The sequence below is a fragment of the Ursus maritimus genome, unplaced genomic scaffold (genome assembly GCF_017311325.1).
Source record: "Ursus maritimus isolate PB19 unplaced genomic scaffold, ASM1731132v1 scaffold_2, whole genome shotgun sequence".
Lineage (NCBI taxonomy): Eukaryota > Metazoa > Chordata > Mammalia > Carnivora > Ursidae > Ursus > Ursus maritimus.
The window spans coordinates 44,095,899-44,123,887 of NW_024424452.1; the positions used below are offsets into that span (position 1 = coordinate 44,095,899).

Genomic DNA, 27,989 nt, shown 5'->3' on the forward strand with positions numbered 1-27,989 from the left:
CCCCCCCCCCCCCCCCCCCCCCCGCCTGCTTCTCAGGGGGCCTTACTCCACTGCTTCTGTCCCTTCTTACTCACTCCGCACACCCCTCCCATCCAGTGGTGTCATTGTCCTGACCGGTGGGGGGGGTGGGCACCCAGAACTGAGGTTGCCATGGTAACCGCAGAGTTCCCCGGGCCCTCCCCCCAGGATCTCATTTGCAGCCTCCTTCCCTTTCCCAGCCCCAGCCCTCCCTCTGTTCTGCAGGGTCTCCTCACCCTTCCCCTTTTCTCTGGATGTGAGCCTGTGATTGTAGACCTTGCACATGCTCTCGCCGCTTCAGACACACACACACACACACAGGGCACGTACTCGCACCACCACATGTCCAGCGCTGGCACGTACACATCCATGCCCGGAACGTGCAGACACCCCCACGACACCCACCACTGCCTCCTCCCCGCACCTGTGCCCACGCCCAGGGCCAGCATCCGTGCGCACAGCCCTGGCGCCCCACTCCGCATTCCCGCCCCCGGTCCTCCTGGGGGCCTCCTTGTGTCTGCTTCACGCTCTTAGAAAGCTCCTACCCACCGCCCCCCAGCCTTTGTGGGTGGCTCACTCACACACATTAATCCCTTCCCCCCACCTCCCCTGGAAGTCTGTGTTTTAGATTCAGAGCCCTAAACCTTAACTCCTTCCAGGAGACACACACACACACACACACACACACACACACACACACACACACACACACACAGTTTCCTTCCCCAGGATCTAGTTACAATCTCTTCTTCCACGTGAAAACAGGACAGAATGATCCTAAATGCTGTCCCATTTTCCAGCTGAGGGCTTGGTACCAGGGTCTCCTCCCAGGGGCAAGGTCTTCTTGGGGGCACCCTGCTACCCCTTCCTTTTAAGCTCTCCCCACCCCCCCAGTAATTCCACATGTCTGGACCCCCTCCCCATCACCCCCCTTCCTGTCCCAGGATTATCAGTGGGGTGGGGGGCTGGGCTCCAGAGCCACGGCTGTGACCTAGATTTCAAGGCAGAGACGGTTCCTGGTGCTGACAGTCCGAGAGCATTGTTCCTGGCCCAGCCTGGCAGGGCCACCGCTGGGCCCTTCTGTCTGCTTGCACCTGGGTGTGCAAGTGAGCGTGCCTGGGAGTGCCTGCTTCTTGTGGGGGTCCTGCTGGCCCTGCTGCCCAGCTCATTGTGTGTGTGTCACGGTGCCTGCCACCAAGGGAGGCTTGTTTGTTCTGGCCCAAGCAGGGGGCTGGGAATGGGGACTTCTGGGTCCACGCCTCTTATGATGCCATGCTTCTCTGCCTCAGTTTCTCTGCGTCTAGACCAGATGCCCCCTGCTCTCTGCTGCATTCCCAGCCCATTGTTGGGGTGATTTGTGGGCAGTCTCAGTCAAGTACAAGGTCATCTAGCTCCTTGCCCCAGCCCTTGGTCTAGCCACAGAGTTTATGATATAATTTACTTTTTAAAATGCTTCATTTTTCTGAGTATAAAAGAAATATTTCCTCATTGTGGGGGGGGGGAGCCCCTTTGAAACTTACCACTAGAGCTTCACATTTTGTCTCATCCAGAAAGTTCATTCTAAGGTCTGACCTTCCTTCTTCCTGTCTCAGACACACTTTCTGCCTAGGGAGTGCAAGGGTCTTGAATGTTCTCTCCCTTCCCACCTGAAGATCTCCGTGAAAGAGGGATGGGCTGAAGGCCTATGAGACCCAGCCTTGACCAGCCCCCTGTGGGAGGCCGTCCTGAAGGTAGCGCCAGCCAGGGGGTGACAGAAGCAGGAGCAGCAGCCCCTTTCCTGCCACTCTCCCATAGCTGCATCTAAAACCCCTTCCCCTGCCACCCAGCCAGCCTGGGAACCGGGCAGGGGGCCAGAGCCGGCCGCTTGGTATTCTTGGGCGCGGGGGCCGCGGGTGCAGCACAAAGGCTAGGACAGGGGGCTGTGTGGAGGCCCGGCGGCAATCAAGGGAGAAACTGGGCTCCACAAAGGGGGGGGGCTCATTGCTTCCCCCTCCCCACCCACCCCAGCCCTAAGGACTGAATACAGGGGGGCATGGAGGGGCCAGGGGACCATTAGACCAAGCACCTAGGCATCCATCCAAAATGAGTCATTAGTGAGGTGGTGGGGAGTTGGAAGTGAGGGTCCCCTTTGCTTCTGGGGAAGAATGGAAGCTAGAACACATGAGCTCCAACCATCCAATCCCCTCCAGCCCCTTCTTCTGGCCTCCTCAGTCAGGGGAGCTGTTGCCAGGGTTACTGTTGGGGGGGATGAGGAAAAAAGATGGGGGTAAGGAGGTGTGACTTGTCATTCTAGGCTGTAGCCTGGCCCTTAGCTCCTCGGTTTCTTCCTGTCTACTCCCACCGCCCTCAGGCCTTCCTTTTCCCCCTCCAGCCCAGCCCTCCCCGGCCTCCCTATCGGCCTGTGCCCCGCCTTAACACCCCCCCCCAACAGAGTGGAGGTGCTAGTGGGAGGTGCCAGTGAGTAAACCCTACCGGCCCCTCCAGCTCAGCCTGTCCCTTTGTTCCTCCCAACCCCAGTCATGGCCGAGTACGGGACCCTCCTCCAGGACCTGACCAACAACATCACCCTTGAAGATCTGGAACAGCTCAAGTCGGCCTGCAAGGAGGACATCCCCAGCGAGAAGAGCGAGGAGATCACTACTGGCAGTGCCTGGTTCAGCTTCCTAGAGAGCCACAACAAGCTGGACAAAGGTGGGTGACGGGGGTCCTCAGTCCATTCACAAAGAGAAGCAAGCTCAGGACTGCCCAGGCCAAGCACGCTCCTCTCTGACAGGCAGGACAGGAGATGCTGAGAGTGGGGACTCCGGGCCAGTGGTCCTCACAGCCTTCACGGTGCTGGTAAGAAACACACTGTTCAGATAGTCCGGCGTTTGCAGCAGATACGTCATAGAGATCATCGGATATGTTATAGGGCAGGAAAATGCAAGTTAAAAGTGGTTGAAGTAAAACCACAAGTTCTAACATTTTCATCTCCATTTTTAGAGACCGCTGCTCTGGGAAGGGCTTGGGGCGGGCAGTTGGTATATTAAGATGGCCCTGAAAGGCAAGTGGATTTCTAAGGCAGGGTCCAAAGGAGGGCGTGCTTGGCAAAGGACTAGCACACAGGCAGGAGCGTCCGGTGTGTCTGGAAGAGGAAGGGGTCCTGCTTAGCTTGGCTGGGGCCTAAGTCAGTTTAGAAGTGGCTGGAAAGGTAAGGTAAGGCTGTGCTGTGGAGGGCCTTGAGGGACGGGGTAGTGGGTTGGCGGGCTGAGCCACCTGAGGGCCCTGGGGGGGGGAGCGGGGAGGGAGACTGAGGTGGACGGAGGCGCCTCAGTAGTCAGAGGGGCGGAGCCAGGGAGGAAGGACTGAGGGTGTCCAGTCTCCTAGAACTGGCCCAGCCATGGAGCACATCCTTCCAGCTACCTGTGCCTTGTCCAGAGATCCCACCCTCTAGTCCCACATGCGCCAGCAGGAGATTCTTTCTGATGCCGACTGGGAGAAAGAGTGGAAGGGAATCAGGGTGGGTGTAAGGTATCAGGAAGGCCAATTCATTTTCCTGTTCTCCCCTCCCTATCACGTGGGACCTGCTGTTTAGCCTGAATCCCTCCTTCTCAATCTGTAATTTTGAACCTTCACTGACCGATCCCCTGCTCTTCCTGGGAACAGTGCTCTGTTTTGCCGGTGCCATAGCTTTCCGGTCCTGCTCAGTAGCTCCTCCTCTTCCAGTGCCCCTCCCATAACCAAAGTGAGGAGCTCTGCCTTGGTTCCAGAAGCCCGGTCCGGTAGGGCAGGGGAAGCCGGCCTCTACAGCCTGGCTGACCCCGTCTCCCCGCTTCCTGCAGACAACCTCTCCTACATCGAGCACATCTTTGAGATCTCCCGCCGCCCTGACCTGCTGACCATGGTGGTGGACTACAGAACCCGTGTTCTGAAGATCTCGGAGGAGGATGAGCTGGACACCAAGCTAACCCGCATCCCCAGTGCCAAGAAGTACAAAGGTAGGAGCCCGTGCCTTTACCATGCACCTCTGCCCCGCTCCCCCCATGGGCGATCCCTGGGAGTGCTTGGATTTGGGGCGAGTGGAAGCTGACATGGTGGGCCTGCTGTCTCCCACGACTTCCGTCCCTGGACACATCCCTCTTTGCCCCCCAGACATTATCCGGCAGCCCTCTGAGGAAGAGATCATCAAATTGGCTCCGCCACCGAAGAAAGCCTGAGCGAGGGGGAGGAGAGGAGGAAGGTTGGACCTTCAGTGGACCACTCCCTTCCCCCAGCCTCCAGGGGAGGGACAAGGGCAACCCCCCCAGTCTACCCACTTACTAACCTGGTCCTAACCCCCTTACTGTGCGCGTGTGTGTGCGTGTGCGCACGCTCTGGCTGTCTGTCTGTATGTCTAGCTCATCTAGTTCCTCCTCCTTGTGAGGGGATGGGGGTCGGGCTTGGGGGGGGGCTTTGTTTCCCCACTTGAGGGGGAGGTGGGGGCTGTTTCTATGCAAATAGAAATGGGCACATTCCTCCTACTGCCCTTTCCTCTGTGGCTGAAGTGTGGGAGCAGAAAGGACCTGTCTTTCCCTACACTGAGGAGCCGAGCTGGAGGTGAAGCATGGGGCGAGGTGGCTGCAACCAGTGAAAAGCAGTGGAGGGAAGGTGGTCACCCAACCCCAGCTGGAAGGGGCAAAGAAAAGCCAGAGTTCCATGTCTGTACCCAGTGCCGGATCAGCTGAGGGATCTCTTCTAGATGTTCCTCGGGTTGGAGGTTCTGGGCCCCAGCAGGTCCCTTTTTGCTCCCCTCCCATGGGCCTAGGATGGGTATGAGCCAGGGAGCCAATGAGAGAGGACCACAGGATCCTTTCGCAGCCCCGAAGTACAAACTTCACGGAACCCCCAGCACTAGATACAACCCCCTGCCCCCAGGAGCCCATGCTGGGAGCAGGCCCACTGCACCAGACATGGGGATGTGGGCAGAGAGGGGCCCCCTTTGCCACTCCTTTATTCCTCTTCAGACTGTTGCACACGCGGACCCCAAACCTAGGGAGGTTGAGGAATGAGCTCCTTAGGTCTTAACTCCAACCCTGCCCCACCCACAGGGTCCCAGCGTGGTTACTACAGGTGACCGTCCCTCTCTGGGGTCTAGAACACCCCAGCAGGAAAGACAGGAGGAAGCTAATTACAGCCTTTTCCTTTGCACTGACCCCCAGTTCAGTCCGGGAGGGGACTTGCTAGCCCGTCTCCCTCGATATCCTGGCGTGTTGGGCTCGTGAATGCCTCCTAGCCAAATCACTAGACCCCAGCCTCCTTCCTGTGCCAAGATGCTCTCCCCACCCTGACCGTGCTAACTGTGTGTACATATATATCTACATATATGTATATTAAACCCGCACTGCCATGTCTGCCCTTTCTTGTGGTGTCTAGCATTAACTTATTGTCTAGGCCAGGGCGGGGGTGGGAGGGGAACGCCACGGCGAAGGGAGTGCCAGTCAAGTTGCTACATAGTCAAAGTGAAAAAACTTTTTTTTTTTTGACTTCAAATTCACACGCCATCTCAAGAGACTATTTAGAGAAAGTTGAAGTTCAGAGCTTTTAAGATGTGGGAGCAAAACTCAAGTGGGAAGGGAGGGCTGGCTGCTGGAAGAGGGAAGAAGCCAGACTGGCCGGAGAGCAGCTTCTACTCCCCGCCCGGCCCGGCCCCGCCGTCCCCTCTGGCCACTGCTGCGGACACCTGCCTTAACACGTACACCTGGAGTACTCCACAGTTCTGCCTTAAAGGACCTCCCCATGTTTGCCCGGCCCTGTCTGGCTTCTCCCTCAAGGACAGAGAGTTACCTGTAGAATTGGGAGGGGGGGACCTGAGCATGAATTGTCCTTCCAGTCAGGATTATGTGATGTGAGAGTGTGTGTGTGAGAGAGAGAGAGAGAGAAGGAAGGAAGGAATAGGAGCCTTCTCTGAAGAGAGGAGAGGGTGAGATGGGAGAAGGGAGACAGGGTCATTTTCAGCAGAGTCTAGTAGTATCTCTGTAAGGCAAAAATCATCTAAAAAGACTAACCTGCCCTCCTGCCCCTGTACGGCTGTGAGATTGTCCCTACCCTCTGCTCCTCTGTCTGCAGTGTGCACGGCCTTGTTCTAACCCTGGAATAAAGGTGATTGTACTGTTAATCTGCTTCATTCTACAACTTCTGTGAAGGATTTTGGAGCCTTTGACTGGAAGGGAGGGGGAATAATACTTACCCCCAAATCCCTCATCGCAGCCTAGAACAGAGGCCAGGAAAACACCCCTAATGGGTTTTCTCACCTCCCCGATCCCCTGAGGAGCCCTGAGCTGTGAGGCCCACTCCACGTACAGCAGTCTCCCAGCTAAAGCCCGAGCCTGAAAACATGGCTACCCCAGGCCAGACCTCCTCAAACTGCAGTAAGGTCAGGACCAGGCACCTATATTGGAAGGAACAAAACTAGCCCATCATGAATGAATGGGCCACACAGCGCACACAGAACAGCAGTCAGAAAGAAAAAGAAAAAAAAAAAAAGCTTTACTGAGAGAAAATACACAACAAATTCCAGAGTGCATGGTTTTCAGGCCACTCCATCACCCCACCAGCCGTGGGAACGCAGACCACTCAGTCACCACACGTCCCCTACCTCAGGGGGGAAGTGCAGCAGCTCACATCTGGTCTGACAGTTGCTAAGAAAAGGGCCAGGAGGAAGGAGTGTCTGGGAATGCCATCCTTTCACTGTTCCCTTCCTTCCTGGCCCGGTCTAGTAGAATCGGACTGCCCTGGGGTGCAGAATTCCTGGTTGGGGGCACAAAGAAATAGCAGCACAAGCAATAGGGCAAGAATTCAACTAGGACTTTCATATCCGTGACCAGTGAGGAGACGGGTGTCCAAGCCCCAGCCATCTTTATCCTTAAACAATGTGTCCCTCAATCGCAAAAGGTGGACAAGCTATCATGGCCAACCCGGGAGGGCTTTCTCTACTACACTCTTCCACTAGGAAGGGAGCTGCTTGGGTGAGGTGGGTGGCTTAAAGACTCAAGCGGCTAACGCTAAGAGTGAACGTGTCCTCTGTCACATACAGTATAAGGAGAGACCGTCTGCAGTGGCAGAACCCTTCCTAAAGTCTGAGTTCAGTCAAGTTTTAAAGGTGGGCTAGCCTCTGGTCAGGAGAGCCATCCTGGGAACCCCCACAAAACAGGAGAGGTAGGAGATCTGAGACAAAGAGCTGAAAGGAATTTCCTGTTTTCCCAACCCCGAAACCTCGGCAGGAGGCAGGGAAGGGCAGAACTGAGGATCCTTCCATTCTTGAGCCTCCAAAAACCTAAGGGGTTTGCCCCGATCTCCAGTGGCCACACACACGGGGTGGGCTGACCCCAGTGTGACCACATCAGTACTTCTGCTCTCTCCTTTCAGTCCCTTTATTGCAGTCATAGAGAATATATAGGTACTTAAACTGACAATAATTTTAACATGATACATCCAAGTTTGACTTGCTTTTTAATATATTTATAGATATAAAATTAGGCCTCTAACAGTGACAGGGCAAGGAGACTGCTGCCACCAAACAACTTTTTTTAAAAGTAACAGAAGAGGTAACACATCCTTCCTATTCTTCCTCCACTTCTCCCCCCGTCCCACTCCCCCCCAGCCTCCCTCACCAGACCTAGTCAGGGGTGATGGGATTAGGAGAAGAGCGTGAAGGACACATCATCAAGTGTGAAACACTGTGGGAAGTACAGAGGATGAACAGGTGGGAAGGAAAGTGAAGAGTGTGGGATGGTTAGGGGCTCTAAGGACTTCCCAGAAAAAACAAGATCCTGGGTTGGGGTTGTTCAGGGGGAAAAAAAGAATGCAACTGTCACAGACTTTTAAAAAATAAAGAAGAAAAAGGCCAAAAACCTAAACCAAAGAGAGAGTGGCACTTCTACCACCCCCACTCTGGCCCCTTGGTACTGAACAGCCAGTTATCCCCACCCCCCCACCCAAAGAAATAAGGGAGATTAAAGAAAAGGAAAACCCATTCCCTACCCCAAACCAGTTAACAAAACAGGCTCCCCCCTCCCAAAAAACAAGGCTTTGGGGAGAGGCCATTTCTGCTGAGCCCTGTGCACCTCTCCATGGAGCCCGTCCCGAGGCCTGGCTCCCCCTCTTAGCTACTCCGCAGGTTTGCTCCCCCTCTGGTCTTTCTCCTGGGATGTCTTTTTTATCTAAAGCAAAAAGTCCAAAGTGCGTGTCTGCTGAACGTAAGGGCCTGGGACAGGAAAGGGCTGTCCAGGCAGGATCGGGTTGGCAGCCCCAGCCCGCCCCTCCTGGGTACGAGGCCTCAGGACGGCATGCACTGCACCCGGTCGGGGCCCTCTTCCTCGTCCGATGTGTCTGAGGAGCTGGGAGACTCATCGGAGTCTGCGTCTGTGGCCCCAACCCCAGGTTCTCGCCAGCGCTGCAGAATGAGAAAGGCTTGTTAGTAACTTCCCTGGAACGAGGACAAGCCTGTTTAGGTCTTAACTCTAATTCAGATGCTCTAGGCCAGGGGTCAGCAGAATTTTTCTTAAAGGGCCAGATAATAACTATTTTAGAGTCATGGGCCATAACCCTGTTGTGACTGTTCAACTCCGCTCTTGCAGCATGAAAGCAGCCACAGACGACATCAATGAATGGGTATGGTTGTATTCCAATAAAATTTTACTTGCAAAAAACAGGCAGCATGCCAACTGCCAGAGTTTGCTAACCCCTGCCCTAGGCCTCTGCTGGCATACGGAAAACAAGAAGGTCATCCTGACACTATTTCTTCTCCACGCCTTCCCCACCCTCATGCCTCTGCCTTTATGAAGACAGCACTGTCATGCGCAGCGATGGGGAACAGAAAACAGAACCACCCATCTTGCCTGGTGGTTCTTCCAAGGCTACATCAGGGCTCTGATGGGGATGGAGGACAATGGATCGGACACCCAACCAAAACCACCTGATCGCTTTTTAAAGTAGCGAGGAAGCGTGCACTGGAAGGTTTTACCCGCGAGAGCGTCACTGCCCTCGGGAGCTCACCTCCCGCGCCCGCTTACCCGGTGGTGGCGTCTCTGCCTCAGGTGGTGCATGAGGAACCAGAGCATGTGGCTGTCGAACAGGTCGGTGTGGTGCAGGCTGTCTTCATCCCGCTCCCGCTTGTTCTTCTTTATCACCTGGAACCGAACGGGTTGTGGGGCTGTGGGTGGGAATGAACAGGAACCCTGGACCCGATCAGAAAGGACTGGCATTCTATCCCAATGAGAACGTCTTTTAGGAACTGTTAAGCTGAAGGGGAGCGAGATGACATCAGGAAAGGATGCACCAGGTGTATCCACTGAGAAGGCTGGGAAGCTCTAAAATAGAACGATTCTTCCTCAAGACACCCCCCCCCGCCCCACGGTGAACTAGAGGCACTCGCAGCTGTCCCTGAACCCCTGCGCTGGGACTACTCCCCGAGCGGCAATCACAGCAATGTGGGGGAGGGTGTTAGACCAGTGCCTCTAAGGAACTGGGCAGCCTGTTATTCCTTCCCGTGACAACAAAGACTCAAAATGTAACACGGACATCTGCAGTCAGCTACTCACGTCCTTCAGCCCTGTCAGATCGGTGGAAGTTTCGGCTGTGGGTGCCCAGATCTTGACATCATGGTCAAGGCCACTGGTTGCCAGCACAGGCAGGTGAGGGTGGGGCTCGAGACAGTTTACCTGGTCAGGAGGGAAGGAAAGCACAGGCTCAGGGATGTTGGGAATAGGGCTTAAAAACCACTACTCACCTTGAGCCAAACATACTCCTCAATCAGAGCTGAGGCAGCTGCTGGGAAGGCAGGCCCAACCATCATGAGCGTAGGCCAAGGGCCCTGGGGGTGGAAGAAACACTGGACACAGACTGGGTATAAGACCAGGCCCATCTCTCATTTCCTAAGTATAGGTAGGGGTGGCCTCACCCTGGACACAGCCCTAGGGGTGGGCGGGTGACTGGCCAAGCTTACTGCTGGCTTCACAAAAAGGCAGTGAGGTCCAGATGACCTCATCCACTCCGGATTCCACAGCTCCAACTTGCCCAAGGCTGGGAAAAAAACCAAAAAAACAAAAAAAAAAAACTCTCAGTGGCTTTCACCAAATGGCAAATAAATTTTTAAAAATGAAGAAAGCAACAGGCTGGGGAGTGAGATGGTAGCGGAGGCTAAGGTATGCTTGAGAACCCTGCATGCCCCAGGGGACAGCACTCTGCTGTCAGCCCCGAAAGCCCAACAGGCTCCGCTAAAGGGTGGCACGGTGTAGGAAGACAGCTTCCTGGGGCACCCACGGCATCCATATCAGCCACCTCTGGGTGCAGTCACCGAGCAGGAGAAACTTCCGCAGACAGGCAGGCCTTCTGGCCTGGGCAGCTTCCTCCTGTCAGGAGGCATCCATGCCCCCTGCTGTCTGACTTGGAAACATCAGCCTTCCAAATGGAAGGGCGGGGCGGGGCAGGGTAGGGTAGGGCAGGGCAGGGCAGGGCGGGCAGCTCCCATGTCCCATCCCATCCCATCCCATCCCATCCCATCCCATCCCATCCCATCCCATCCCATCCCATCCCATTCACCTCACCCGCCCCCCATCCCATCCCATCCCATCCCATCCCATCCCATCCCATCCCATCCCATCCCATCCCATCCCATTCCGCCTTGCAGCTGCCCTGTAGGCCAAGAAAACAACCCCTGGCAAAAAGCCTCTTTTATCTTTACTTCCCTCTGGACCAACCCCCTCTGCCTGGGCTGCAAGTGCTGAGGGAGCAGCACAGGGAAACTGGGGCCAGCATGGAAAATAAAACTGTCCCACAGACTTCCAACCTTCTTTGGTCTTCCCTTTTACAAGTAAATGAAAATGCTCCAAAAAGACTAAGCTAAAGCCTGAGCCTAAGAATAAGGCAGAAACCCCACTTCTCTTCTCCTTCTCTCACTCCCCATGTCATCTCATCGCAAAGTTTATATGGGGGCTCTCTTAGGCAGTGTGGAAGTTTCCAGCATCTGCAGCACAAAGAGGCACTAGACAGGAACTCCACTGCCTGAGAATACGATCGAAAGATACGTGACAACTTACACATACAAACCTGAATTCATTCATCCACCTCCTGATAAGCCTTTGCTACCCCCTCTGCTCTGACCTAGCTCTGCTTCAGCACGTCAATAAAATCAGAAAGCACGCAGGAGACATTCCTTGGAACTTAAGACTAAGGACCCAGCCAAGGGCAAGAGGAGTAAGAGTCAGCAGCACACAGTACCTGCGTTGGAGCCCGCCGGGGCAGCCGACAGAGAGCTTCTGGGCCAGGCCCGTCTGAACGCCAGGACTTACCCTGTCGGTAACACGCCTGAGCAGAGCCAAGAGCTCCAGCCTTAAGAGGACTGGCCTGGGGGACGCAGGGATAGGAAGGGGCAGCGAAGTGCTTTGGGAGACTAAGCACTGTCCTGTGATGTTATTCCCCCACCCCTGTCCCCAAACGGGAACAAAGAAAGGACTGGAGTTTGAGCCAGAACCAGAGTCAAGAGACCTGGGCCAGGCAGACAAGAACTTCTAAGCTCCCTTCTGGTTCTGATGTTCTACTTATGATGACCTGCTGTGAACCTGCTTGGAGGCCACTGCCCGGTGACCTGCTGCAGGGAAGTTAGGGCCAAACAACAGAGGAGCCAAGTGAGGACACATAGGTCATCACGCCCACACACGGGCAGGCACAAGCCGTGAACCTTGCGCAGTCTCTATCTCTTGTCCTAGTCCCTCACTCTTGTGACCACTCAGTCCAGGCTTGGGGCCCACCCATCCCAAGCAGGTGCCCTCCCCACCTGAGCACGTGGATGCATCACCCTGATACTGCTGAGGTGAAAGCAAACTGGCCTGCAGAATGGTGTGGAGAACGGACAAGGGCTGGCCGGGGGAGGGCACTCAGCCCTGCGTCTCTCTGGAAGGGAACGCAAGACAGTTTATGATCTAGAAAGGATGCACTGGCCCCTTCTGACTTCCTTCTGACTATACGCCTACTGCAGAATTCTCATGAAGACTCCAGTGTTTTAGTTTGTTCATGCAGATGACAGAAGACCTATGGAAGAGCAGGACATGAAGCAGGCAACAGTGAGACAAACCTTCAATTCAGGACTCCTCTCCACATACGTTCAGGCCACAGAAGCCTTGGATCTGTACTGGCCCCAAGTCCCCCAAATTTAGACAAAACCAGAAAACAATCTGAAATAACTTCACACTAGGGCAAGAAACACACAAGGAAAGGGAGCCTGATTGCAAGGAACCATTTTAAATTCTACCAGCACTCAGGATGAGCCTCGTGGAGAGATGGCTGGGCTACAACCCCAAAGCTTAGAAGGAATGAAGCAGAAGAGAAAACAAGCTGTCTCGACCACTCCTGAGAGGCCCTGCAGCAGACGCCGAAGGTGATCGGGACAGGGCCGCCTCCCACACCACCTCTTTCAGATCTGCAGTCCAAAAACCTTACAACACAAAGCCACTCGAGTACCTTCCCAACTCTGGGTCTCCAAGAAAAATCTATATGGTTAGCTAGATTCATCGCAGAAGCTGGCCACGCTTCACTCCCAGCTCAGGGCCCTCATGCTTCTCTTCTGCCCCGCCTCTGTGAGCACGGCCTGGAGCTCAAAGCACAGGCAGACTGTGATATGATCGCACAGCAGGCTGCTCAGTCATTATTTTAAAAAAATACATAAACATTTTTAAAAATGAAAAAAAATGTTTGCCATATTTGCTCTGTCCCTATTAGCTCCTTCTACTAGCTGGTATCCGTGGGCCCAGGACCTCATCAGGACCACGACTCAGCTACTCCTGAGGGAAGAGGCCCGAGGCATGGCGGCACCCTTGGGACCATGCAGGATGGGGTGCCCTCAACTCCAATGCCTTTCTTTCAGAAAAGGTGTCTGCCTAGAGAACCCTCGTTCAGGCCAGAGGTTCTTCCCTAAGATCCCTTTTACTCCTCAATAAGCCCTGCCTTAGAGGGGCAGGAGACAGAAAAAGAAAGACAAGAGTCCACCCAAACCTCCACACCGCAGACCATGCTGCCGTCCCTGTACTGGCCAGACCTCCGAGACACGGTCTCGTGCTGCCACGGTGTGAGAACCCCGTGGCCCTGCTAAGACCTACCTTACTGGCAAGAGAGCAGGGGGCCGGCTGGCCCAGCGCAGCGTACTCACCACGCCTCCCTTGTCCCCCTCCATGAACTGAACGATCTGGCAGGATGACTTCTCCCACAGGAAGATGTGCCCGCAGTCACTGCCGCTCACCACAAACTCACTCTTGGGGCCGTAGAAATTGACGCCTTTTACTGAAATGGTAAACGAGGGAAGAACCCACATGAGAGCTGGCATCAGGCCCGTATAGATCTACCTCACAGGGACCGCAGTTATTCACAAACCCTAAGTCAGCTAAGAGCCAAGAATTCCTTTCATTTTCACAAAACAAATCAAGGGATTGTGTGTATGTAACAGACAGACCAAGACTCACGCCAGTCCCAGAGACAACTTCTACCCCCGCCCAGAGCTCCACGGGGCTGAGGGGCTGCAGTCCCTCGGCAGCAGCCTCCGTCTCACCGGTCTGCACCCTACGGAACACCTCCGGCCTCACTAACGCCTTACTCGTCCCAGCCTGAACCACTCCAGCTCTGCCCATTGCTAGGCAGCGCGGTCCTACGCCCAAGGCTCACCCTGGGTTTGTGTGCTCTCTTCGTGCCACCTGGTCAGTGCTTCCTGGGCCGTTGCTGGCCTGAGAATGAGGGAGGTCTAGGCCACAACTGCCTGTAAGAGGCATCTGAACTGTGCTTGCTACACACTCTGAACAACACAGCTCCACCCCCTGGAATCACTGAGAGAAGCTGGGCGTCCCAGTGACTCTGTGCAGTTCCACGGCGGTCATGGGACTGCACTCAGCTTCTGTCTGCCCGTGGACTAAGTTCCAAGCCCCTGCTCTCCTGCTCACCTCACCAGCTCAGAAGAAAAAGGACAAGTCACTGCACTCTCCAAGTCAAAATTATGACAGATCCTTTTGAGGAGCAGTGACAACGACAAAGAGCAGTGACCACCGCAACCCTTTTGTACATTAGAGTCACATGGGGAGCTTTTAAAAACCTCTATCAAGCTGTACCCCACCCCAATTAAATCAGAGTGTCTGGGGATAGAAGCCAGGCTTTAAAGACTGGCAGGTGACTCCGTGGCACAGCTAAGCTCGGGAGCCACACACAGAACGCAAGCGGCCGACCTCGCTGCAGACTGGGGGGGCGGCCCTGGCCCCAGGCCTCCTCCTCTGCCTCATTCAAAGCATCGTCCACCCTAGAGCTAGACGCTCACGTCCGCCCCCCAGCCCCTCGATTTCAGGCAATTCAATTCAGTACCACAGGCTGAGGGGGCTTTCCCAGACTCCCTAACAAGCCTGTTAAGCCTGAAGTTCCCTGAAATCTTAAGAAAAATACAGTCACTCAAGTCTCCTGATGCCCAAACGAAGCCACATCCCTGAGGTGAGAGAGGCTCCGGGCCCTCCGTGCTGGAGCACAGTGGGCCCGTGAAAGCTCCGGCCCGACGAGGGACACCGTCTCCCTGCCCCGACAGGCAGCCCCGTCCTTCAGGGAGTTCTTCTCCATACAGCCTGAATGAAATACTGCCGTTTCCTAAGCCAACAGACAGCAGCTCCGAAGACAGGCTCACCCGTGGCGTTATTCCTGTGGCCCTTGTATCTCTTCACATACTGGGCCCCGTCGCTGTGAGAGGAGTTGAAGAGGTAAATGTCTTCGTCGTTGTAGCTGGCCAGGAGCTCTGCCAAGAACAAGCACACAGCAGTGAAGGCAAAGGCTGAAAAAGAGCTGGGACCAGGAGTCGGGGGCTGGGGTGCAGCTTCTTGCCAGTCGTGCCCCCTCCTAACGCCCAGGTGTGGCACCCATCTCACTCAGTTGGAGCAGCAGGCAGGTCAGGTGTCCAGGGTAGACTACGAGCGTCCTGCCAACCCAGGGGCAGCAGAATGCTCAGGAAGGTAATACCCATTAACTCAAGAATGAGCCAAAGGCATAAGCACCTGCTCAGGCAAGGAGCCTGGGCTTCAGGACAGACGGCGCCACGTCTCATCCGCGGCGCTCTGCAAGTGGCGCCCGGCGCCTCCGGGGTCATCCGTGGCAGCCGCCCGCTGTGCGCGCACCGTCAGCGACTCCGCCCCAGCCGCTCCGCTCGGAGCTCTAGCATAGCGGTGAGCACCGCAGGGCACGGGCCTCGCTGGCTCAGCAGCTCCCTAGACAGAGGGCGCGTGCCAGCCTAGGAGCCGGGCCCTGCTCACGTACCTGTGCCGTCGTGGCTGTACACGAGACAGGTGATGTTTGCTTTGGACTCACTGTTCACCTGCAATAAGGAGCAGATACTGACTGATGCCCCACCCCCCCACTTGTTACACCACCTTCAGGAAACAGGTTTTCCTTCCAACTCCCCTCTATCTTCTCCCAGAGTGAGAGAGACAGAGAGAGAGAGAGAGAGACAGGAGTATAACCAGTGAAATGTGGCCACCTCAGGGGAGAGGGCTTTCTGCTGGTGGTTTCTGCGAGCTAGCCATGTGACACACAAACGCTACCTCCCTCGGCCTTACTGTCACGGGGCAAGGCAATGATCTTTACGTCTACACTCTGTCAGTAGGCAACCCTAGGCTAACAGAGATGAAGTGACTGCCCAAGATCGCAAAGCTGGTAAGTGGTAGAGCCGGGATTCAAATCCAGGGAACTGATTCGAAAGTCCAAGCTCCTCCCATCATGCCAACAATTTTAGGGGCAGCCTCGGGGTTGAGTTAGGAAAGCCGGGAACCAATGGCCCCTCACGAATCTTACCAGGTGATGAGGACAGAATTTCTTGAGCACGCCATTGTTCTCGTTCTCATCAATTTTCCTCTGGTCGTAAATCCTATAACGGAAGAAATAATAAAATGTTAAAACTTACAAATTGATCCCTTGAAGAACTGCAAAGTAGTGGCAGGAACAGCAGTCAGCTGGATGTCAGGAGAGACAAAGGATATCACCCCACCAAGATTCTGGCTCCCACTCTTACCTGAAGGCCCTCCTCCCCTAGCCCTTTCTGAATCCTGACTCTTATCCAGACACTCCCCAGTTCAAGTGGTAATCCTAAATCACATTAACCTGCAGTGGCTTCTCTCTCCTCCCCGCTTTTAATCGCTTACTATTTATTTCCACCGAAAGCTCCCCAACAGCCTTTACTGCTACAGAGGCCACACCCCTCGAAGTCCGTGGGTCTTCAAGCCTGTCCTGGCCTCTAACTTGGCCCGTTCTCCCTCTCGCTCCTCAGAGGGATGATTACAAACTCCCACCAGGATCTCCTCAAGAGTTCTTCTCTCCTGCCTTCATTCCCATCCAACCACGGTCACCTTTCCTCATCTCTGCGACCCAAACTCGGACCATTCATTCCCACACCTAGGACAGATGTCACCAGCCAGCTATCCTGTCGGGTGCTGGTCATACAGGACAAACAAGCCACCGCCAGCGTGCTTCCTCCCGTCTCAGCACCTCCTCTCCACAGCTGCTCTTTTCATCCCTCCAAGGACCTGCCTTCGATGAGTCCACTCCTCAGCCTCTTCCTCGCGCCCGTCTGCCCATTTCCTTAAAACCCTCCCTCTCCTGACTTCCCACTGTTGCTTTTTCTGTCCTTTCCTCTTGTAGTCAAACTACTGAAATGAGCAATGTGCATTCAGTGTTTTCACTTCCTTGTTTCCTGTTCCCTTCTCAATCCATTCCCATCTAGCTTTGGCCCTCAACCTGCTAGTGAGACCTCCCTGGCTCAAGTCACCAGCGGCCTCACAGCCTCCACCCACAGTCTTCTCTTCAGGCCTCTCTCTCTCCTCTTGACATCGTTCACGACGCCTTCCCTAAAACCGTTTCCTTCTTTGACGGCCGACCACCCCTTCATGGTGTTCATGAGCTTGTGTGTCTCTCTTAACTGCTGCTGATGCTCCCGGAGGTTTGGTCTCAGGTTCTCCTCTGACTCTATACAGGGGAAGGAGGTTTTGCCCAGATTATTTGTAGTATCCTTCTCACTGCCTTCCTTGCTCATGCTGTCGCCAGAAGTATCCTAAAAGGCAACATTTTATGTAAATTCCCTGCTTAAAATCTCTTCAGTGATTCTATATTTTCTACTAAATAAAGTCCAAACCCCTTAGTAGGACTCTCCATCTCCCCTCAAAGATCCTATATGTTATACAAGAATAAACAAAACAAAAAAGCTAGGCTTCCTTGAACACACCGTGTCACAGCTCGTGTTCCTACCTCTCCGCGCACCGGCCCCTCTACTCAAATACTCCTTTCCCATTCATTTTGAGTCTATCCTCTGTGAGAAAGAACAGCATGGAGAAATGGTGTCTCCCATGTTTATGGAGTCCGATCTGAGTTCAAATACTGACTCTGCAACTTAGGAGCTGAGCAATCCTGTGTATTGTCTTAATATTTTCAATCCTTAATGTACCTGTTTCTCCAGAATGCTCCTTAAAGGCAAAGACTCTCTAGTCAAGTGTGTGTCTAGCACACAGGAGATGCTCAGTAAATGCTGGATGAATGAATAGATGAGTGCATCAATGCATGTTCGTATTCTCCACACTTTCTTGCTTAATATCCTGCATTAAGAGGATTATCCGGGAACCTCTGCTAAATGAACCCCGAGAAGAGAAAAGACCAATAGGACACTGCCGATTCCGCCTCCTCCACAAACACGCATCTGATGACCTCCTGTTTCTCCTCTAAACAAAGTCTCCGTCAACAGAGCTTAGATGTCACTAAGCCACCATAAACTTTCTAAGTCCGCAAACTGGTAAGGCACATTTAAGTATTCAGTATTTCGGTGTATGGACCATTCAGTGTGTTCCTCGGTCTGTAAGGCTCTCTGCCCTTCCTCTTTCTGAGCAAATCCTCACCTTCCTTCCCCTTTCCTCCGTAACTATTTAAGAAGAACCTACTACAGATAGGGTGCTAGACTAGGGATTGGCAAACTTGATCTTAAATGGCAAGATAGTAAATATTTTAAGCTGGCAGGCCATCTGGTCCCTGTCACAACTACCGAACTCTGCCACTGTAGCTTGAAAGCAGCCTTGGATAATATGTAAATGAATGGCCATGGCTGTGTTCCAATAAAACTTTATTTATAAAAAAACAGGCAGTGTAGGGTAACCTGCATGGCTCAGTTAAGCACCTGACTTTGGCTCAGGTCATGACCTCAGGGTCCTGGGATAGAGCCCGGCATCAGGATCCCCACTCAGCAGGGAGTCTGTTTGTCCCTCTCCCCTTACCCCTCCCCCAGCTCCTGCGCGCACACACACTCTCTCTCAAATAAAATCTTAAAAACAAAACAAAACAGGCAGTATAATTTGACAGCTCCTGTGCTAGACAGTGCTGATACAAAGATGAATATGATTTTCTCCCCTATTTTCCGAGCATAGGACAGGACCTTGACATTTAACAAAAAAAAGTTTTTTTTTAAATGTCAGAGACTTTATTTTTTCAAGCAATTTTAGGTCTACAATAAAATCGAGGAGGTGGCAGAGATTTCCCATACGCTCTCTGCCCACACACACGCATAACCTCAACCACTATCAACACCACTCAGCAGAATGACTTTTATTTGCTTTTACCAAGGATGACCCTACACTGACATGGCAATCACCCAAAGCCCACGGCTTTGGACAAAAGTAGGACATAGATCCATCACTATGATACCATACAGAGCATTTGCACCGCCCTGCAAATCCTCCACACTCTGCCGGCTCCTCTCTCCCCCAGCCCCACCCCTGACGACCACTATTATTTTTATTGTGTCCATAGTTTTTAGCCTTCTCCTGAATGCCATACGATCGGAATCATATAGTATACAGCCTTTTCAGATTGGCTTTTTTTTTTTAACTTAGTGATATGCATTTCATGTTCCTGTATGTCTTTTCATTTTGTGACAGCTCATTTCTTTTTTCGCACTGACTCCTATTCCATTATCTGGACGTACCAGTTTATCCATTCACCTACTCACGGACACCTTAGTTGTTTCCAAGTTTTGGCAACGATGAATCAAGCTGTGATACACATCAATGTACAGGTGTCTGTGTGGACATAAGTCCTTAGTTCCTCTGGGTAAATACCAAGGAGCATGACTGCTGGATCACGCGGTAACAGCATGTGTAGTTTTATGTGAAACTACCAAACTGTCTTCCCATGTGGCTGCACCATGTCGCGTTCCCACCAGCAATACATCAGAGTTCCTGCGGTTCCACAGACCTGCTGGCATTTGGTGGTGTCAGTGCTCTGCAGCGGTACCTCGTTGTTTAATACGCATTTTCCTGATGACACAGGATGTGGAACATCTTTTTATATATTTATTTGTGATCTATGTATCTTCTTTAGAGAGGTGTCTGTTAAGATCTCTGACCCATTTTTTAATTGGGCTGTTTTCTTGTCGAGTTTTAAGAGTTCTTCATGTATTTTAGGTAATGGTCATTTATCAGATATGTCTTTTCCAAGTATTTAATCCCAACCTGTGGCTTGTCTTCTAATTCTCTTGGACAGTGTACATTTTAAAGAAGTGTACCTTATCAACTATTTCACAAATCATGTCTTTGGTATTGTATCTAAAAAGACATCACCACTTTTTGTCCAACATCTTAGCAAGGCTGCAGGCGTGGCTGCTGCTCTCCCAGCTTCGCAATGCCTCCCAAGGACGACAAGAAGAAGATGCCGGAAAGTCGGCCAAAAACGACAAAGACCCAGTGAACAAATCTGGGGGCAAGGCCGAAAAGAAGTGGTCCAAAGGCAAAGTTTGGGACAAGCTCAGTAACCTGGTGTTGAGTGACAAAGCGACATATGACTAACTCTATAAGGAAGTTCCCGACTATAAGCTTCTAAAACTCTTAGCTGTTGTCTCTGAGAGACTGAAGATTCGAGGTCCTCTGGCCAGGGCAGCCCCTTAGGAGCTCCTTAGTGAAGTACTTATTAAACCAGTTTCAGAGCACAGAGCTCAAGTAACTTACACCAGGAACACCAAGGGTGGAGATGCCCTGTCTGCTAGTGAAGATGGATGAACATGATCCCACCAACTGTACATTTTGGAAAATGAAAATTTATTAAATCAAAAATAAAATAAAAAGGCATCACCATACCAAGGTCATCCAGGTTTTCTCCTATGTTATCTTCTAGAAGTTTTATAGTTTGGGGTTCTACTTTTAGGTCTGTGATCCATCTGAGTTCATTTTTGTGAAGGGTATAAGGTGTGTCTAGATTCCTTTTTTTCACATGTGGATGCCTAGCTTTTCCAGCACCATTTGTTGAAGAGATCATCTCTGCTCCATTGTATTGCCTTTATTCCTTTGTCAAAGATAAGTTGACTATATATACATGTGTCTATTTAGGGCTCTCTATTCTGTTCCACTGATCTATTTATCTATTCTTTAGCCAACAGTACACTGTCTCCATGACTGTAGCTTTACAGGAAGTCTTGAAGTTGGGTAGCGTCAGTCCTCCAACTTTGTTCTTCCCCTTCAATACTGTGTTGGCCGTTATGGATCTCTTGCTTTTTTTTTTTTTTTTTTTAAGATTTTATTTATTTATTTGACAGAGAGAGAGACAGCCAGTGAGAGAGGGAACACAGGCAGGGGGAGTGGGAGAGGAAGAAGCAGGCTCCCAGCGGAGGAGCCTGATGCGGTGCTCGATCCCAGAACGTCAGGATCATGCCCTGAGCTGAAGGCAAACGTAGAACGACTGAGCCACCCAGACGCCCCAGATCTCTTGCCTCTCTATAGAAACTTTAGAATCAGTTTATCAATCCATAAAATAACTTTCTGGGATTTTTACTAGAATTGCACTGAATCAATAGATCAAGTTGGCATCTTCACAATATTGAGTCTTCCTATGCCCTTCACACATTTTAAATCAAATAGAGTGGTTTCAGCACTGTCAACAACCTTATGGCATCTCCACAGGCCTTCAGGTACCCACTAGCTTGTTACCTTAAGCCTCTCTCTTCCCTCCTCTCCCCCACCCCACCTCCCCTTAATCTAATGTTCTCTCAGTGTTGCTGGTATCAGCCTAGGGACAGAAAAGCAAAGGGACTATTTATTATTTGTGAGCCAGGGCGTATATCAAAGCCTTTACCGATAAATTTACATGTCAACCAACCACCACACGATTCATTCATCTGATACATTCTCCTTTCCTTCGCTCCTGTCGATTTGTAAGCCAACCTAAAGAGGACTTAGTAGTAGGCATCCACACTTCCACCACCTCCACTTGCCTACTTTACCCTTTCTCCCCCCTACCCCGTTTTTTGGTTATAGGCCAAAAAGCAGGTCTCTCTAGGCTTCCTTTAAATGCTTCTTCACAATACTAAACCAAAATTCAGTATTCCTGACGCAAAGGCCTTGAGGATGAGTAAGCACTTTCTCTGTACTCCCTTGAAGGAATTCCTTCAGGCTAGAATGAAAGCTAACAGTGCTATGATATAAAATATTCACCAAAAATATTTTCAAATTTGTACTGGAAGGTGAGCTCTTTAGGTTCTTTCAAAGAAAGAGTCAGAAAGGGGAAATTCCAAAACACTCAAATGGCTGAACTGTAGAGGTGCCAGAGAAACTGAACGACCCTAATGTCAGAGAAGAGCTGGGGTGCTGCTCGAAGGGCCAATGCTTGCACAGGGTCAGTGCGCCTCAAAATCTATACATGCCAAGTGAATCGCTTACATCGGCTGAAAATTTGCAATATACAAAGGGACAGAGGATAAAGAGCTGGTAAGAGACAGAAAAATCTAAGTATTCTCTAAATGTTAGAAACTGATTTCTAAATGTTAAATGTTAAACTGATTTGTTTAAATGTTAAAACTGATTTCCAGCCTTAGTCTAACCCTGGCAACATATCAGCTTTGGATTAAGGCATTATCAACTGCAGTTCTTGGCAGATAAAGCCAATTGCTCTAGTATCCTCCAAACATCAAGGACCTAGTGGTTGAATTATCTACGGATACAGACTCTTCAAGCAATCCAGAGCTCTAAGCAGGAAATCCAAACTAGGAAATTCAGTAAACGCTCTATTTGAAAGAGGCAGCACCTGATGACAACAACCCTTTTTAATCAACAGCTTCTTATTTAAAAACAAAAACAAAAAACTACTACTACATATTTGCTATTGGTGAATAAAGGATAGGAATTTGGAAAGCAAAGGAAACAGGAAAAAGAGAGGCACAAAGTTGTCTAATTCTCTTGTGGCAGGATTCTTGAACAAGGGAAGGTCATCTCTCATGTATTTCTAAAAAACTTACCCTATCCTCATGATACTTATCAGTGAAATTAATTTCAGAATACAGTTATAAAAATGTGCTCTTATTTTAAAAGGAAGATAATGCTTTTCACCCCCCATCAGGAAAGCAAAAAGTCCTTCCTTTTTCTAGTGCTCCTCTCCCTCCTCCTTTCCAAACTGATGATCCCTCAGCAAAGGGGGTGGTATAACCACAAAACAGAGCTCAAATAGGCCTACTTGGTAGGGATGGGATATAGTTTGTGACTAAGGGCCAGAAGGAAACTAAGTGGTACACATGGGGATTGAACCTCTGAACTCTTGTTTTCCTTAGGATATGCCTTAACAGCCAGTGTTAAAACAAACGTTAACAGTAACAATGATATCACTACAGAGAAAGAAAACCAGTTCCTGACAGTGGGAGTCAAAAACCCAGAGTTCACACTGAGTACCCCCACTCAAATCATTTCTGTATCTGAAACCAGCATTCAAAGCTTCTAGTACACGTTAATTTATATATGAAAAATAATGGGAAATATTTACTAATTCATTAATTACTAGTAAACCTGGATTTATCAGCTGCTATGTGGGGACCTTGGTCAATTCATCAACTTCTTTAAAACATGACAGTCTCAGGTGTCTGGGTGGCTCAGTCACGAAGGCATCTGCCTTCGGCTCAGGTCATGATCCCAGGGTCCTAGGAGTGAGCCCAGTGTCGGGCTCCTTGCTCAGCAGGAAGTCTGCTTCCCTCTCTGCCCCCTCCCCTGCCTCATGCTCTCTCTCACCCTCTCTCAAATAAATAAAATCTTAAAAAAAAAAAAGAAAAAAACTTGACAATCTCTATATATGTTAAGCTATCCCTCAGGGATTGTTGCATCAGGGAACAGAATGCCTCAGTAGCAGCTTTGGAAGACAGTAAAAAATTCAAGATGGTGGTTAATGGATATTCCAAGGCCATTCACACGGTTCCACAAAGGATCCCAGTGCAGCAGTCTCAAACTCTCAAAGACACAAAAGAGCCAGACTCACCTGACAAACTGGTCTCGTCCACCCACCGCGAACTGGTGGGTATTGGCAGGATTCACATAGATTGTATACAGCCCCACTTTCTTCTCCTTCTCTTTTGTCACCACCAGTTTCCTTTAAGAGTAGAAAAGTGTAAAAGTTACACTCTCTAAAAGACCCAAACGGTCATGGCAAGAGAGAGCACAGACAGTAATGCACACACAGCCAGTAAGACCAGATTCTCACTGAGAAGAAAGAAAAAAGTGGTTTTGTTTGGTCTGAACACTGGAACAAGAAAAAGACAAAAATCAACTCCAAGTATATTTAATAAATGCTACCCTGAGGAGGGAAAAACAAACGCGTAGTGAAATCATTTTCTGGTGTTCCTCAGGACGTGTAAATTAAAGGTTCATAAAAGCATTGCTCCTCAGGTAGTGTCAGTTTAGCTGGAGTCCAACATGATGATGGCCTATCATTAAACAGATGACACCACCCACACCTTCCCATCCTATATAAATACATCCTCCCTATCATCTGCGAGCAGGGAGCAAAAGGAGGATGAATCATAAAAACAGTGGCCAGAAAAGACCTTAAGGTTAGAATCTACCTCCCAGGGGCGCCTGGGTGGCTCAGTCAGTTAAGTGTCTGCCTTCAGCTGGGGTCATGATCTCAGGGTCTTTAGATCAAGCCCTGAGTCGGGCTCCCTGCTCAGTGGGGAGACTGCTTCTCCATCTCCCTGTGCCCCTCTCCCCTGCTTGTGCCCACTCCCTCTAAATAAAATCTTTAAAGAAAAAAAAAAAAAAAGAATCTACCTCCCAGATTCCACAAAAGTGTGACTTACAACCCTGCTCTAAAAATGCACACTGAAAAACGACAAGCCGCGGCTCTAGCACAGGGACGGTCCAAAGGAAAGCAGCATTCTTCCTTTATCTGAAGCAAGTTAGGAGAGGATATTCTTATGAAGACAGTTGTTTCTAAAGCTGGAAATCACCTCCTCTGGTTGTACCACAAAAAAGGGCGATCCTTAGGAGGGCACTGGGGTCCTGAGGAAAACTCTATAAAATTTTAGAGTTTTAGCCAGAAGATTCTGGCTAAACAGCCATATCTGTCCCAGCGTAAGGGCAGCACGATGAATACTCTTCCCAAATCTAAGTGTCCAGCCATTCAAATATGATATCATAGCGATTAGGAAATTTACAGGGAAGGAAAGGGCTGGGTTCTAGCTTTCCTTTTTAATTCTAAGGTTTTGCTCATTCTGTTGTTATGGAAACTGAAAGAAATATAACCATGACAACGAGTTTCTTTGTAAAGAAATGATTTTAGCATCCTCTCCGCATGGTCAAAGTCCCTCCAGCCTAGAACTGCTCTAAGCAAAGTGGAGAGATTTTACTTGATTTTAAAATCTCTGTAAGCTTTTCACTGAAACAGTACATGGGGCGCCTAGGTGTCTCAGTCGGTGAAGCGTCTGCCTTCAGCTCAGGTCATGATCCCAGGGTCCTGGGATCGAGACTGCATTGGGCTCCCCGCTGAGCAGGGAGCCTGCTTGTCCCTCTCACTCTGCCCCTCCTAACCCCCCACTTGTGTGCTCCTACTCTCTCTCAAATAAATAATAAATAAAATCTTTAAAAAAGAAACAGTGCATGAAGATCATTAAAAACGAATGCCATTAGAGAAAACACACACATACACAACCCTCAAAAACACAAGGGAGAAAACACATCCAAAACGAGTTTAAGGAACAAAACTAGCAATGGAGAAGAGCAGCTCTAATCGAGTTTTAGACGGGGAAAAGCAGACACTGCTCTGTTTCACAAGATCATCTCATTTTCTAAGCAATGTGGATTTTCAGAAGGAGAGAGTCAGACAAACATAAAGTTGACCATGTGGAAGCAAAAGGAAGAAACCAAAAGGACAGATTATGAAACAGGGCTCCACCATCCTGTAATCCTGACAACGAGCTCAATCGTTCTAATGCCTCAATTTATTCATCTGAAACGAAAAAGTCTCTCTCCCAATGGATAAATGCAGAGTACCCTGGGCTCTCTGGGGAACTGGCAGAGGTGCTATAAAAATGATTAATCATGGCAGTAGGGGAAAAAAAAAGGCAGAAGGATGGAGCACATGAAAGCATAAGAAACAAACTTACCAAATTTTGCCTTAAAATTTGCAGTATTTTTAGTAAGCAGGTATGTTCCAACAAAAAGTGAAAAATAACTACAGATCAGGCCAAAGAAGTCCTCTGAAGAATATTTCAAACTGGCTTCTGCTGGCTAAAGGGATATCCCACCCACAGCCCCAAATCCCACTCTTTTCCTAAGATGTCAGCCAATCTTACCAGCTTCCAGAGACAGAGCCATCATAAATACACAAGAGAAAAGTTCCCATGATGCCAGCTTCACACGAAAACGCCTCTGATGTAAGCGGAAGTTCACGCACCAGCTTAACACGTAAGGGCAGCTTGGATTCTCCAGCCATGACCTTACATTCAGTCCCCCACCTCAGTCAAGCTTTCTACTTCTTCAACCCCTAAAGCAAAAAATTTTTGAAAATTCACAGTCTCTTATTCCCCCAAATCTAGACTCTGGGCCTCCTTCTCCTTCAAGTTTCTCCTGTGTTCCCTCTTTGAATGTCTATCCCATCCATCAGGACTTGCATCCAGAGCCACTGCTCATGTCATTTCATTCCAAATCCAATCATCTGCCCAAGTCATCTGTTTTGCCCATTTGTCCCCAACTCCTTGTGATCTAACGGTGATTTTCCTATGACCTGGCACTCAGGATAAGCTCCCACTCTGCTTCAAAACTCTCGACCAGAGCAGACCAAACAAACTTAGCCCATTTGTCTCATCTCTGTGCTTCCCCTCCCCTCTGGAACTCCAGAATGAAAACAACAAGGGGCACCTGGGTGGCTCAGTGGTTACGTTAAGCATCCTCTTCTGCTCAGGTCATGATCCCAGGGTCCTGAGATCGAGCCCCACGCTGGGCTCCCTGCTCAGTGGGGAGTCTGCTTCTCCCTCTGCCTCTGCCTGCTGCTCCCTCCACTTGTGCGCTCGCTACCCCCCCTCATAAATAAATACAATCTTAAAAAAGAAAGAAAAATAAAGAAGGAAAAATAAAAGTCTAATAATAACCGACCCTGAGATTATATTCCCTAAATTAGCTTATCTTCTACTTGTACGCTATGGAAGTCAATGACATCCCTTACTTAATGTTGTTAATGACATACAAGACTTGTCAAAATTTTTAAGACTAACAAGACCATAAATAATCTAGATCATTCATTAACAAGGTAGCAATTAAATAAACTGTGTTACACCAATGCTGTAATGTACCATGCATGGTTAAGTAGAAAGATCTTTATGGTCTGATGTAGAAAGATCTCCAAAACACTTTCAACATGAAGAAAGCAAACTGCAGAAGCCTACAATGTCTGTATGTTTATATATACATATATTTAATCCCATTTATGGGGGAAAGTGTATATCTTAAGATACATAACGTATACAAACAGGATTGGAAAGGTATTCCAAAATTTTTAACAGTGGCTACCAATAGCTAGAAAAGTGGGGGCAGGGAGGTGTGCATTAGGGAGCATTTACATTTTGCCCATATACTTTATTAGAATTTTTAAAACAAAGTGTATTTGCTTATTATAGGAACAATTAAAATTTTTAAAAACTAAAATAATTAGTAGCTATAGCATAATCAGTTCCAAACGTGGTGCCAGACACTATGCTGGGGCATCAAGGACATTCTCAACAACACTCGCGCAGACGAGAGAGAGAAATACTGCTCGGTTACACCCAAAGTAAGGCTAGAGAGGTTCAGAATGGTTAGACAGTAGTGCCTGAGCTGCAATCTGACCCAGGTCTGTCCAGATTCAAATAAAATGCTCTGTTCTTTCTATGACATCACATAGCTGATGAGGGATGTGATTTATCCATGAACCTCAAATCCATGTAAAAAGGAACTGTGATAGGACAGAACTCTATTACAGCTACTAACAGTTTTATGCAAGATTTACCCTTTGTTTACATGTTTCTATACATAATTGAACTGAAAACTACATAGGACCGTATCTCTAAGCTGCTCCGCAGAGTAATGTGCTTCCTGCGGGTGAGCTGAGTGGCACCCAAGTGGATGGGGAGGAGATCAACAAGTGATTACAGCCCACACGGAAGATCACTGAATCTTGTTTTAGAAATGAAGGCAGACTGAACAGGACTGTACTGCCGGGAAGCAGACAAACAACAAAGAAGGGAGGAAGTGCCCAGAGCCTCAATCTGCTTCTTAGCACAGACACAGAGGGACCCTCTGGATTGACCAGAGAGGTGGGCATTACCTAGGACAGGCTGGGTATTTTCAAGGCCAAGAGGTCCAGCTCTGTAAAAACATCACTGCTATACTTACGAAGCTGGCCGGTCTTGTCTGAGGTCAATGGTGAAGACAACTGCATCTTCACCTGCAGAAAGGAACGTACAGGGAGAGTCCGGTTCCAGGGCCAACTGAGGGACAAAAAGACAAAGGTTTCTATAGAATTAGAAGCCATCTAGTTCATTCCTTTATCTTTAGGAAGGGCAGCATTTTAAATATCTCAGCAAGAGACATGTCTAGCTTTTTGTTGTAAAACCCCAGGAAAGGAATAAACCCATTCTCTCTTGTTCTACATGAATTTGTCACAGCTTGTTTATTCTATACAAGTCAAAAGGA

General features: G+C 50.0%; 2 protein-coding genes and 1 pseudogene across 5 annotated transcripts in view; 2 read left to right on the forward strand and 1 right to left on the reverse strand.

The window, feature by feature from the left end:
• PEA15 (proliferation and apoptosis adaptor protein 15) overlaps positions 1–6,151 on the forward strand; it is a 9,081-nt gene extending 2,930 nt beyond the window's left edge. The window contains exons 2-4 of the mRNA XM_040635913.1: positions 2,536–2,709; positions 3,840–3,995; positions 4,150–6,151. Of these exons, the coding sequence (XP_040491847.1) occupies positions 2,538–2,709; positions 3,840–3,995; positions 4,150–4,214 (393 nt within the window). The 5' untranslated portion in view covers positions 2,536–2,537 and the 3' untranslated portion in view covers positions 4,215–6,151. The remainder of the gene's footprint in view (positions 1–2,535; positions 2,710–3,839; positions 3,996–4,149) is intronic.
• Positions 6,152–6,499: 348 nt separating this feature from the next.
• Positions 6,500–27,989, reverse strand: part of DCAF8 (DDB1 and CUL4 associated factor 8) — a 40,412-nt gene continuing 18,922 nt past the window's right edge. For all 4 annotated transcript variants that reach the window (XM_040635912.1, XM_040635910.1, XM_040635909.1 and 1 more), the window contains 9 exons: positions 27,690–27,784; positions 23,305–23,415; positions 15,838–15,910; positions 15,304–15,361; positions 14,681–14,788; positions 13,178–13,308; positions 9,576–9,695; positions 9,048–9,164; positions 6,500–8,428 (listed from right to left, as the gene is read on the reverse strand). In XM_040635912.1, the coding sequence (XP_040491846.1) occupies positions 8,312–8,428; positions 9,048–9,164; positions 9,576–9,695; positions 13,178–13,308; positions 14,681–14,788; positions 15,304–15,361; positions 15,838–15,910; positions 23,305–23,415; positions 27,690–27,784 (930 nt within the window). In that variant the 3' untranslated portion in view covers positions 6,500–8,311. The remainder of the gene's footprint in view (positions 8,429–9,047; positions 9,165–9,575; positions 9,696–13,177; positions 13,309–14,680; positions 14,789–15,303; positions 15,362–15,837; positions 15,911–23,304; positions 23,416–27,689; positions 27,785–27,989) is intronic.
• On the forward strand, positions 18,337–20,106 carry LOC103672044 (annotated as a pseudogene).